Source organism: Xiphophorus hellerii, chromosome 2 (assembly GCF_003331165.1).
Source record: "Xiphophorus hellerii strain 12219 chromosome 2, Xiphophorus_hellerii-4.1, whole genome shotgun sequence".
Lineage (NCBI taxonomy): Eukaryota > Metazoa > Chordata > Actinopteri > Cyprinodontiformes > Poeciliidae > Xiphophorus > Xiphophorus hellerii.
In genome coordinates, this window is record NC_045673.1 from 23024139 (window position 1) to 23038276 (window position 14138).

The window sequence follows — 14138 nt, forward strand, 5'->3', positions numbered from 1 at the left end:
AATTAATCTCGTCTCGCTTTCAGTTAGTTATTCAATGCAAATCCAAGTGTCCAGAACAGGAATTCATTGGTATTGCTTTGTCTTTGCTCTACAAAACAAAAATGATCTCACATGTAACCACAGCAGCTCTACCTCAGTGTTGTTTATATAACAGACTTACGTAAACCCTTCTCTGCAGCATAGTTATTAAAACTTGATTAAAGTAGATTGAAGAATATCTTTTATTAGATTTCCTTTATTTATTTCTTCCCAATCAGGACTTCATATTTGGAATCCATGTTTCCTTAGCAACAGCTATTCTTGGTTCCTAAACCGCAAGCCAAACCTTCACACAGGCAGAAAAAAAAACAAAAAACTGCCAGGGCAAATAAAATAATCTTGATAATGTGATGCAATCAAATGCAATCCCATGTAAATACAGGTCAGGCTGACTAAACCCGGCCCGAAATTAATACGCTGTGCGGCCTCGCCCCAATTCATAGCGCGGGTTAAACGTAGGGACTTTTCTGCGAGACGAGCGCCGCCATCCTTGACGTTAGCGATTTATTATTCATTCACTGTATTCAGTGTCTCTGAGAGCACAAGAGGACGTTCACCCCTGAGTACGTTCGGTGCCAGATGCTTTCGTGAAGAGCCCTTGAAACTGAATTTCAATTGATTTGCATTGGCATTCACTCTGCTTCCATGTCCTTGGGTAGAGAACCACCCACCGCCCCGCGAGCTAAGAGCCCGACACCTGCCAACGACGGTGGCATTCATGTCCTCTTTCACGGCGCCATCAATACGCGCTGCCTCCAGCTATTCAGCAGTCTCATTGATAAGTGACGCAGGCGGACAATTGCCGGCGAACTATTGAAATACATGTGTCCTTCACTTCATGAATGAGGGGGGTTAATTAAAACTGTCACTAGCTTTGAAAAAGAAATCAAATAAAATAAAACAGGGACGTAGAGAGATTAAAAAGGAAATCCGAAGGAGAGTAAGCGGTGGACGACCACGCAGGTGAATGAATGTCTCGCCATGAAGCAAAAACACGGGGGGTTGAGGGGTTAGCAGAGACGGGAAGGGGAGAGAAAGAAAGACTGAGGTTGTGATGAACAGAGTCAGTGTGGAGAGGTCGAAAAGTATGTGCCTGAGTGTAAATAACTGAGAAAAAAAAGTATGAAAAAGCAAATCAGAGTTCTGGCTTTCCCTACAGGCATCCTTCAGTTGAGATATTGAACTGCTTTGTCAAAATTTGTCCCCTCAGAATGATTCTGCCACTGCCATGTTTCACTGTGTGGACTGGTTGTTCTGAAAACGTGTCTAAAAACAGTCTACAGATGTTTGGGACGGTAAATAGGAGAATAACTTTAGGTCGAGAAATCCTTTAGCAGAGATCCTAAAGTGTAACTAACCCCCCTTTGAAAGCATAACGCCGCCCTGAGACTATCATTTAAAGACTACACCAAAGTGGGCGGAGCCAAGAAAGACAGAGGGTCTTGGCCGAACGAAGGGCTGTGGTCAGGACAAAGGAAAGCACTGTTGCCAACTTAGCAACTTTTTCAGTATATTTAAGAAGCTTTCAGATCATTCTTAAAACGTTTTTTTTTTTTTAAAGCAATAAGCGACAAATCCAGTGGATTTTTTCAGTTTTACCGAGATCTTTAGTGATGATACGTGAAGCGCAGATCGCTCTGCAACAAGCACTCCTCAGAAAGCCCCTCCCACTTCCTGTAGCAAACCACCGGCAGTCAGAGCAGAGGAAACCCATTCCACTCCATGTCCACACTCCGAATGAATCACACATGTGCAAAGCTGAAATGCTGTCGATTAATGGTCACAACTGTCACACCTGTGATGTAAACGTCAAATGAGCTGCAACGTTGTAGCCAACATTCAACCCAAAAAGGGCAGCACCAGGACAGTTTTAGGTCAAATATTGCAGAATTAAACACATTTTAATAATAATAATAACGAAACAAAAAAATAGCACCTTCAGGGACCACTTTATACAGTTTATCTCCAGAACCAGTTGATTTGAGGTTTAGTTACTCTGGAATATCGGGCTACTATCATCCCCAACAAAATGACGCAACTACAACTGTGTTTCACTGTGTTCATGGCATTTTGCATTGACTAATAACAACCTGAGTGAGTGGGTCAGAGAGGGGATTCACAAAGAGAAAAGCCAGGAGAACAACTTCAGGCGCTTTACGGAGGTATTTTAAGGAGAACTGCTTGGTCAAAAAGCTTCCCAACGGCATGCTTTGGCCAAACAGTTTCTCAGGATTTGCATAGCCTAGCAGAACGCTGCTAGCACATTGCTTCGCTGTGGGGACGGGATGTTAAGAGGCTTTGCATTCAATACAAACAAACTGTAAGTGAGTGGGTTATTAAGAAGATTTATTGCAAAAAAGAAAGAAAAAACGGCTTTAGATTGTTAGTGTGAATAGAAAATAGGGCAGGCTCTTCACACAGGTATCCGTAAGGAAAGACCGTATGGAACTGTTTAGTCATAGATTGTTCGACATTGATTTAGAGGCCATTAAGCCCACCCATCCATCCAGCCCCTGCTGACAGGACTTGCGTCTATTAAAACAGTTTATTAGGAGGTGAGATGATGTGGGGGCGCTCCACCAGCGCATCGGGGAGAGCAGCCATCTCCATCTCTATTAACGCACTCCATTTTCTTGATTGGCCTGTCACACGGACACACGTGATGTGCCAAGCAAAGAGGGTTGGCCGAGTCAGCGGCGGCTTTTATCCCTAAACGGAGCGCTCGCGGGTCACTCTGTTGCCACACAACGATGGATGGCAGGATAATGGCTGTGTTCTTTCTGTTTTTTCACCTCAGTACCTTCCTGAATAACAAGTGAATCAATCACGGTCATATCCGAGTAGGAGGAATTGCTTTGCATTATACAGTGCCTTGCGAAATTACTTATTCCCCTTGAACGTTTTCAGATTTGTCACGTTTACAACCACAAATTTTGAATTATTCAGTATCGGTATCACTTTGTTATTCTCCCTGTAGGGAAATTTGCTTTGCAGCCAGGTAGAAAAAAAATACATACAAAAAGACAATGACAGACATAATCTCTTTACAAAAAACAGAAAAGTAAATGCAAGTAATTGTGAAATGGAAGGAAAAAGTTGAACTTTTCTCTCTCAAGATTTTCTAGCCTTTACAGAGTTTCCTCCATTCGTCTGTCAACCATCATCAGCTTCTCTTTCTCTGCTGAAAAAACCCAAAAACTTCCAAAGCATATTACTGCCACCACAATATGAGATTGGGTATTAAAGTTGTGTTAGTTTTCTGGCCCACAAAGTACTCAGTATTTCACCAAAACAATCTGGCTGAGAAAGTAAGATGGAAAGACACGACTTATGATAAAAACTGGTTTTACTATCATTTTAAGAGCGACTTAAATGCTTAAATCCCCAAAACTTTTAACATGTACAGAGCCAGGCTATTGGAAAAATTCAATTGGTTCGGACATTTTCGCGGGCTATTGTACATCACCATGCCTTGCTACGCCTACAGGAGGATTTTCAAGTAGTTAAATAAAATTTACAACACCCATTAATGGCTTGCCTTATGCTTAAATGTGAAAACAAAACAAAAAAATCAAACACATAAAAAGTTCTTTCTTCACTTCACTGACAAAATAAAAACACGTGGAAATTTAAGGCAAAACTGAAAACCGATAAAGATCTCGATGACTGATCTAAACGCCTGGAGCGGCGACTGGGCGCACATGCATTTAATGCTCGGCTGCTATCATCCTAACAGTTCCTGTGTTGACATTTTATTATCCCCACTATTGCTCATTCAAGCGATCCTGCAACTGTATAAATAGGAGCTTGTAGCTTATCCCTCTTTGCATGCATGGCATGCGCGTTCTGTAGCAACCGTCCTCACTCTCCATGCCTGCAGTAACACCGAGGTCTGGGAGTAAGGAGATAACACTTCCGTTGCCTTTGGACGTCCCACAATGACACCGAAATCTGTGCCATTTCCACTACCACCAGCATCCCTCCCTCTCGCTCTCTCTTTCCTTCCTTATCTGTTTTTTTTTCCTTTTTTTCTTCTGGTAAATCCCTTCCTTTACCCGCTCACTTACTCAAGCAGATTGTTTTCCCCTAAATGCTGGAGGGACCGGGCCTGCCCAAATATTCCAATAATTCTCCCTCATGTCCACAGATTTAGGAGTCAGAGAAAAGAGCAGAGAGACAAAAAGCTGCCCCGACAGGCCAAACAATTTATCTCCACTGTTGGTCTTCTTTCCCTTTGGGTGTCTGAAAGGTGCCAGAGGACTGCCAGACTTTGCTTCTTTTTGTTTAGTCGGGGTGTAATTAGATCGCACATAGAACTGCAGCTGCCATTTTGGGAAATGCAGATATATTCAAAAATTTTATTGGCTTTAGAGAGAGATGTCTTTTTTGCCCTTCTTATTTCAGTCACAACGCAAAGTCAAGCTGAGCTATTAATTTCAGTGCTTGCAGTAAATCCCCTAAACCACTGCTTATAAAATTGTACTTTTTTTATACAAACTATGAGAGTATAAAGCGGAGTCTGACAACTCCGCTTTATAGTGGAGTCTGACACATACAGTACATAGCTTCTGTATGTGTAAGTACTTCTGTATGTGTAAATTCACAAAGGTTTGCAGAGTGCAATATTGCAAGTTTTACTGGAGGATGTGTCTTTTAAGCTGAGTTTAAAAACCACTAAAGTGCTGGACGGAAAATTAAATGACCCAGGGGTGGAGCTGTTTTAATCTTATAGGTCACGGTGTTTGACTGCTGTTATTTTTTTTTCTTCAAAAACGCTCAAACAGGTGTCTGTGTAAAAGAAATAAAGTAGCTCATAGTGTCTTTTTCTGAACAATCGCCAAAACACGAGCCAACAGGATTCTGGGACGGATGGACGGGAAACTTAGAAAATCAGATAAGGAATAAAGCCTGGATATACAAATAATTTTTTAAAATATTCTACTCCTTTTCCATGTTTAAATGTCAGACAATTCCAGCGCAACAGATTTAAATAGACATGTTTTCAACTTGGCAACTGTGCACAGATGCTTAACATCGTGTTTGTTGGAACTGAGCAGCAGCCAATTGTGACAAAGGGAATCCCATTAAACAGAAACAAGAGCAGAGTGTGCAGTTTTCTACACAGCAGAGAAAAACACTGGGACTTTTGAGAACAGTTAAATGGCCTCCACCTGATACAGAACAATGAGGATTAAATATGGGAACGTTGACGTGGGAACGGGGTTGCGTTTGTTGGTTAAATAGCAACAAAGAGCTATTATAATACTTGTCAGAGTGTTTAAAGACACTGTCCACATGCCAATCAATTTAAAAACACTCCTGAATATTTCATCGCTAACATCCACCAAATTTTTTAAAGCGTGTGCCGATGCATAACATCGCATTCGACCTCCACTTAGCAGGCTTCAATTTAAACCCAACTCAAACAAGACGGCCGGGGGAGGGAGGGTGGAAATCCAAAGGATCCCGACTGCCTTGTTTACGAGCAGCAGGCGCGAATGGGCTTTTGCTTTCCATCAGGCCTCTCATTAATCTGGGAAATGTTTCAATCGATGGAGCATCATCATCCATCACTTGTCATTGTCTGACGCGGCCTGCTGGCTGGAGGCCTGAACAATCGGAAAGGACGAGCACAAACAACAATCAGAGCTCTTAGGAAGGCTGATGACGGCATCTCACTGAGGGGGGTTGCATGTGTAACGACATGTTTGCTTTCTTTCATCCGTCGCTGTGTTTTATTGTATTTTACTTATGGGCTTCTGTACTTGTTTGTGCTTTTAATGGGATGTTTGTCGTCACCTGCTGTAATTAACATACAGGGTAAGCATTCAGGAAACATCAAATGTCCTTTTTAATAGACTAAGACAATGCATTCCTCAATGTATGTTCCTAACTTAATGTACTTATTATATGGAGAAGTAATCTTTCAATTGAGTTAATACTCTTTGTCCTTCTGCCCACCTCAGGAGGCCAGCTGGCTTTTATGAAGTATAAAAATGAAGTATCTTTCTCAAAATAAATGCCTCACTTTTCTAAGCAGAATTTGTGAACTTCTACCCTGTTTCTCTTAACCGTTTTGTTTAAATAAAACCACCAACGATATGAATACTGTGAATCGGCAGGCCAGGTTTAGTAAAGTAAAATTTCCTTGCTAGCCATTTTAGCTCCACAGTTAGAACAAAATCCAGTTCTGATTGGCTGATCGTTTATCCGTGACGGCTCCTCTCGCAGAAGCCTCACCTGTTGGAAAGCTATGTTACATTTGAGGCGACACAGACAGAACAACGTTCAGGAAAAGAAGCCGGCTCAGCCTTAGTAACATAGGGCTGATCGACCTTTGTGGACTGTGACTTAAGGTTTCCTTTATATTTATTTTTGCAATTGTGATTTTCAGACCTAAAACTTCTGCACTTGGTGTATGTCATAGGTCTGGAAATCCAAACAGGTTCAAAAAGAGCGGTGCAACACAACACGAATACGACCAAAGTTAGGCGTCTTTCACTTTCCTCTTGCCAGACCTCTGAAACCAAAGTTGATGGATTATGCTAGCGGCTGTGAAACTTTGGGCCAGCCTTGTTTCTCTCTCATCTTTTCCTCTCTCAACTGGCAGGTCGGATCTCAAACAAAACCAACTATCAGTATCACTCAGAGAGAAACAGATGGGTGCATCTGAAGCTTTGGTCCTGCTGTGGTAAAAGTTTATTTCCAAAGCTAACCCCACATTCTCAAATAAAGAACAGAGGTCTACACATGGGTTGCAGGTGTTTATATTTAAACTAAATAAAGCTGAGCCAGAGCCTAACGCAAAAACAAATGATCCAGTGTGCAAACAGAACCAGCCTCGTGGTATTTGTGGGACGCTGGTTATTTGCAGCAGACGACACCGTGCAGACGGAGGAAGGAAAGAGTGTTTTTGTTGGGTGACATTTAAGTTGGGTCACAGAGGTGAAAACCCAACCAGTCAGACCTCTAGCAGGTGGGAAGCCCAGCGGCTCCAGACTCATCCTGGCAGTGATTGAGGTTTGCAGGGGGAACTGAGCGCTTCAGACGCTGCCAATTAACCTGCTGCCACCTTGTGACATTTAAAAGAAAACAGCAGCAATTGGACTTGTCTCTGCACATACACAAACAGACCCGCACACCGTGCACAAAGCAGTCAAGGCTTTCAGGTGATAACACAAACTCCCTGCCTCGCAGTTGTTATTGCTATTGAACTAGATATCCGGGTTTGGGTTTGTATTTATGACCTTTCCCATCGGAATGCCTAATTATTCGCACTCTCTACATCCTTATTTACGCTCATATAATTTAAAAAAAGTATTTTTATGTTTAAGCCAACACAGACAGAGCATATAGTTATGATAAGAGAAAGTAGAAGACTAATGGTAGATCACCTTTCTCCGCTAGGACAGCTCAACCATAATCAGGTTAATCAGACTCACTGTAGTGGAAGAAGGATGCAAACTTAAGAAAAGTGAAATTGTACCAAAAAGTTCTTCATCACAGTCCGGATGAACACAGTTTTGCAACCAGCTTACTTAAGTTTCTGACTTTTTTCCCCCCCTCTAATAAACTAGCTTTTTTGTGCATTACAAAATCAGACATTTTACAACGCATACATGCATTTTTGTGACTTCAATTTCAATGTGTGGCACATTATGCTGCTTACACCCAATATCAAGACTGTTTGCCTTGAAAAATACCCCACCCTAAATATGCTGTGAATCAAAATAATTCATTTTTATCCATTTTGCAGAGCATTGTATTCATATTTCACATTTCCTGCATGAGCGCAGTAAAAACAAGCGGGCACTTATGAGCATTTCTGACAGGGATACTCTAAAGTAGGGCATTTCGAAACCAAAACAACAATGGGAGATGTCTCCGCTCGCGGTCCTCAACAATGCGGAGATGAATAATGGTATTATCTCAACACGTTGAACCACACTGATGGTTCAATTTACAAACAATCACACAGTCTGTCACTTCTCTGCTGCTCGCTTCCCTGCCTAATTTTGTCCCAAACGCTTGCAGAAGCGCAGAGTAGAATAAGCCTTCAGTCTAACTGCATCCTCAAAATGAAATGGTATGGAGCGGAAAAACCGGGCTCTTTTTTGCTGTACGAGAACACAAACGTGCACCTGCACACACACACACACACACACGCATGCACAGAGCTACACAAAGGCAGGGCCAGTATCCCCCTGAGTGTTCCCTACTGCTGTGTCTATGAAAAATTTACACAGAAGTGATCTCATCAGCTATTTTGAGCACATCTCTGACCCAGGAAGGTTTTAAAGAGGTAGTATCTGTCTCGGCTTTCTGTGATGATTGTGTTCCCGTCTGACGGTGTTGTGAGCGCGCGTGTTTGCGTGTGTACATAAAACACGACCATCCGGGTGCCTTCTTTGTCTTACTGCTCCATAATATCTCTGCACCGCACCGTGCGATACTGATAATTGCCTCCGAGTTGGACCTTTCCGGCTCATCTCGCAGACATCGCCATCGCTGCAACTCCAGAATTGAAAGCAGACCATATTACTCATCTTTTTGTGAATCTCTTGCAGCCACAAAACAGTTTATCAATTACAGCAGAAGAAGCATTTTGCTCTTCCACCTGCAGGATTCTCAATGATTTTGACAAGACACCTTTTATTCTCCTCACAGGACACACACACACACACACACACACACACCCCATCATTGAGCAAGTGAGTTACAGAGAGAGACAAAAAAAAATCAATTGCTTTTGAAAGAACTCCATCAGCAAATTGAGTCAATTTCAGGATTCTCTGTGAAGTCTCTGATGCAAAGGCTCACCACAAACACTGCAATCCAATTTTGTAGAGGCAGCCAGGCTGCTCTTGAGATGAATAGTCCGGATCTGAAGTGTTGATGTTGGAGGCACAGGTCTACTTGCTCGTACTTACTTTCCCACAGGTAATGAGACGGGCTCCTCCGTCCTTATTTCAACAACAAGGAACCACGGAAAAATGTTCAAGGAAAGGCAGGAATGAAAGGAAAAAGAAAACATGCACATTTTCTGAGGGCTTTCAGTGGATTTGGAGAGATCTACTGGACATGTAACAAATGAGACTGCCTTTTCTGATACGACGTTCTCAAGCTAAGTTTATTTATATAGCACAAAACCCAGTTCACTCAAAATCCTTTTGATTCAACCCAATTTATTCCAATATAACTCAAATCAGGCAGAATCAAGTGATTGTATAAAAAAAGAAAACATTACTGAATCTTCACTTTACTACTCGCTTTCATCTGTAACAAGCCTTTAGCAACAAGAGAAGAAGAGCAAGTTCCCTTTAGCAGAAAGAAACCTCCAGCAAAACCAAGTTCAGCATAGAGGAAGAAGACACAAACAAACACAGAAACACTGAATCAGGTGTATTTTCAAACAAATACGGTGCTGTGAAAAGTCATTTGCCTGCTTACAGATTTTTCTATTTTCACACGTATACATATTAATAGATAATTGAACAAATTTTGATATTGGACAAATTCACCCTGAATAAGTACAACAGATGAATTCACCTATTTGGGGGGGGGGCTATCCAAAACAGGTTAGTTCTTTGTGAAAAAAGTAATCTTCCCCTTGATGAATTAGTCAAAATTAACCAGTATTTGGACAGTATTTAAATGTTTTAGCCAGACTGAGGCCTGATTACTACCAGACCAGTAGAAAAAAAGGGAAATAACATGAAGTAGCCAAAAAAGAAAAAACACCAGATCCTGCCATAATCTAAAGAAATGTTTTAAAGGAGGTGGGAGATATTATGCAAAATCAACTTTTTGGAGCTTTATATCATGCTATAATGTTATTCCGTTATCAAAACCAATGCTGGAGTGTTGCTTTGATACATTCATACATGTTCGAGGAACCATTCAGGGATGCCTTAAAACCTGCTCATACAATGTGCTGCCTATTCCCCCAAAGCAGCTCCTTGGAGCTGCAGTCTCCAGCCGAGCTCCTCCAGACTAGCGGTAGCAACAATTAGCAATCACCTGGTGGAACCGCACATCTGCTGAGCTCCTAATACAAACTACAGCAATCCTAAAATCGGTTGTAAACAGCATCGTGGCGAAGCACTGTTGTGATGATGTGCTGAAGGGAGAGTGTTGGAAAGGACGTTCTTAAAAAGATTCAGCTATGATGCAAAGTCCAATTTCCTTTAAGTTCCTTTTGATATACCTAGCATTTTCATAACAACTGAAGGTTACAGAGTTACTTGATTGTGCTAAGAAATTGATTTATGTGCATGGAAAATACATAAAATAAAAATACATATTTTATGTATTTTCCATGCACATAAATCCAATTCTTAGCACAATCAAGTAACTAGCACAATCAAGTAAATACATAACTCCCTCCCTTAACAACTCTCAGTCTGGAAAGTATTGCAGAGCCAAGGCTTGAGACACCAGCTAACCACAGAGAGCATTAGAAGTTTATCTTAGATCAGAACAGTCTCCTACTTAGATTTACATCAAGATTTTGATTAGCTCAATCTAAAACCTCATTCAGCTAAAAACTAACATATTAGCATCACAATATCTGATTGTCTGATCCTTTATTTTCAGAAATATTGCGTCAGTTTACAATAGGACACATACAGTAGATCTGTTACAATAACAATATGTCATTTAATTAGCTCTACATCCTTAAGGAAATGAAAAAATATGGTGTTTTATAATTTATCTTTTACGGTGCCACTAATGCCGGAATTAATAGCAAATAATAAAGACTTTGTGCTATTCTGATTTAGTAATGTAATTGTATTAGTTGTGTTACCACCCCCAAGCCACTACAGGCGGTAGCAAGCCCGAAAAGATCCGACTAAGAAGCAGATTTAGAAGTACACAGAAAGCTACAGAATTTGTTAAAAAACCGTGACCTGCGCTGAAGTAAATAAAAGAGACAAGTTCAAAGACATGCCGAGAGTTCAACGTCTTCCTAAAGGTGAAGATATATCACAGATATAAAAAAAATAAAATAAAAACGGGAGATCGATGACTCAGTAAGTCTTTTATTAGACTTTCTGAGCTTTGCTCACCATGGCTTGTTGGCTTTGAAACAATGTCAGACCCGTAGATGTCAACAACATCCAGTTAATAAAACCATAAAAGTTGCCAAATGCAAAAAAGACACGGCTGCAGTCCACATATGCTGCTAAAAATGAATTCATATCTCTTTAGTCAGTCTGGGCTGACAAATGAACATGTAAAACAAATATATTTGTCTATATCTGAAAACCTGAATGACTTATAAAGAATGATGTATTGACTAGCTCTTGTAATTAACATATCACATTTATCTCAAAGGAATACGTACCTAATGGTAATATTAATTATCTTGACTCAGAGTAAACGATGTTTTCAGTGCGACCATGGCTACGCACTGTTACGATTAATTATGCGTTCATTTTCTGTCTGATTAAAACTCTAACACCTACAGGTTTTCTTCCTGTACATTTACATCAGATAGTTTTGTGCCAAAGCAGATTCCCTAAAGCAAACCACCTGGGAAAATAGTCCCATCAGTAAAATAATGTGATTGGCTGAACCTCCGAACCACTGCATCTTAGGTTTAGCATCCGCACGATACCAGCAAAATCCCTCTACGGCTTGATTAATGCACGAGCCTCATCTTGATAGAGCTGACAGAGCAGATCCGACAGGGAGGGTCTGAAATGCTGCTAACAAAACAGGCAGAGACGTTCGCCCGCTAACAGATGCTCCATAACAGCATACACCACGAAAAGAGAAGATCAAGCAGGCTGTGTATCGACAGGGCAGCTCTCAGGGTCAGGAGAGGAAAAATGAGAGTTACTTTGAAGAAGCCTCGTTCGCTCATTAATGCTCGAGACGCACAAGGATAGCAGCTACTACATTCTCTACTGCAGGAGAGCATGGTGATAAAGTTATTATCTTTAATGATGTAGCAGGTAAGACTCAGCAAAGACGACAGAGGAGGAATTCGGTTTCATGCACGAGTATTTGAACCCGCCATCAACAGCAAGTGACCTGTTCATTAAGGGGTAGAGGAGTTTTTTTTGTTGTTGTTATTATTATTATTTTCAGCTGGGTAATTTAAAAGGCAATCAGAGAAAAGTCTAATTTTTACAATACAAGGCTGCATATTCCTACCTTCTTCTTCTTCTTCTCTTTTAGCTTTTAGTCCTACGCCTTCCATACTCTCACACCAACTAACTTCATGTCCTCTTTCACCACATCCATAAATCCATAAATCTCCTTTCTGGAACTCCTGCCTGGTGGTTTCGACCTCTTCATCCTTCTGCTGATTTAATTAGTAGCTGTGTTTTCATTGACCATAGAACTGCGCAAACTGGAATTACAAATAACTGGTCCAAAAAGGATTTTGCGCACGGATGAGGTCATTTCTCAGCCATATTCAAATTTGAGTATTTCGCAAAACCGCAATGGAAACTCTTTTTTTTTTTTTTCGCATCACGCCAGTTTGTGTACAGCAGCAATGCACTTATACGTAGGCACTGGTTTCCGTGTACAATCGCTAACTTCAGTTTTCCCAAAAAGCTGCACAAGTAGCCGCTCCCAAGTATAAGGAGCTTGTCATTATAAAATGCCTGATCGAGACGCTGCTGTCTCCTCTGATGACTGATAAAAACTCAGGTCAGCAGACTTCTTCACATTTGATTTTAATTGTGTTTCTTATTTAATGGGAACAGCACCATTTTCAAACTGTGTTTTGTCGATATTAAATCGAAAAAGCTCTACGCGCATTTGTAATGGAAATCCATCTACTGTTTCTTTCCTGAACATGTCCAAGTCTGTCCAAGTCTCACTCTGGCCTCTCTGACTTCATCTCCAAAACATCTACTGTGAGCTGTCCCTCTGATGTACCCGTTCCTCATCCTATCCATCCTCGTCACACTCCAGGAGAACTTCAACATCTTGACCTCTGCGACCTTCAGCTCTTCCTCCTCCTTGGTACTGTCTCTGAACTTCACTGCATCATGGTCTCACTACTGTCTTCTACACCTTTCCTTACATTCTTGCCAATCCCCTTTCATCACACATCACACTTGAAACATCTCTCCGCCCACCCTAACCTACTTGCACATGCTTCTTCGCCTCTTTTCCACGCTTTCCGTAGCTTTGTATCGTTGGCCGTATAAGTACTTAAAGTCTTTTACATTCTTCAAGTACTTCATCTTCAAAACTGCTTCTTATGTACATTCTTTATATGACCAGCAAACAAATGCAGTAAACATGCACTACTGCTTATGCTGACAATGATGCGATCTCTGCAAGATGACAAATAAGTGTCACAAATTAATATTTGTGACACATTGTTGCAAGTGCAACTTGGAATGTGGAAAAGGGTAAAGACACCAAACCCATTACATTACAACTGCTTGAATCATTTTTCTTCCACCTCACAATTATACACTACTTTAAAAATAAAACGCAGCTAAGCTTTTGACTCTAATATCAGGAATTGCGGAAAAGTTTTAGTGTCTTGAACACTTTGTAAGCCACAATACACACATCCTCCTCACTAACTCACTTCAATTTTCCACCTTCTTATTTCAATGTCACCCACGCTGTTATATTTGTCTGCTGTCATGGATGATACACAGGGTTATCCTGAGCCGGGACTGCTCTGTAAATCTGGGTGTAAAAATAACATTAGTTTCACAATGCCACCTTCTTCCCAGAGGGCACTCTTTTCTTCTATTTTTTTTTATTTATTCATACGACCTTTTCGAATGCGACTCACGCACATTAACACAAACCAGAAGAAAGAAAGCCCGAATGCCCTCTTGTGTAGGGCAAACTAACTTCGGCTTAAAGTCGGGGTGTTGTTATTCAGAGCCCCGTCGTACCTTCACAGTAGGCGTTATCATCGCGCAGTGGGCGGAAGCCGTCCTTACAGACGCAGCAGTCTCCTGCCTCCAGGTTCACGCAGTCGGAGTGCTCCATGCAGCCGTGGCCCTCTGAGCAGAAGTCATGACCTGCAGCAGGCGCGCATCCACAAAGGTTGAAACCCACAGAGGAGACAGGAGGAGGGGGTGGAGGAAAGGTTTGGTTTCAGGATTATT

At 41.3% G+C, this 14138-nt stretch overlaps 1 protein-coding gene across 1 annotated transcript in view; it reads right to left on the minus strand.

The window, feature by feature from the left end:
- nell2a (neural EGFL like 2a) overlaps positions 1 to 14138 on the minus strand; it is a 101009-nt gene that overhangs the window by 50341 nt on the left and 36530 nt on the right. Inside the window, exon 12 of the mRNA XM_032588831.1 lies at positions 13923 to 14051. Within this exon, the coding sequence (XP_032444722.1) occupies positions 13923 to 14051 (129 nt within the window). The remainder of the gene's footprint in view (positions 1 to 13922; positions 14052 to 14138) is intronic.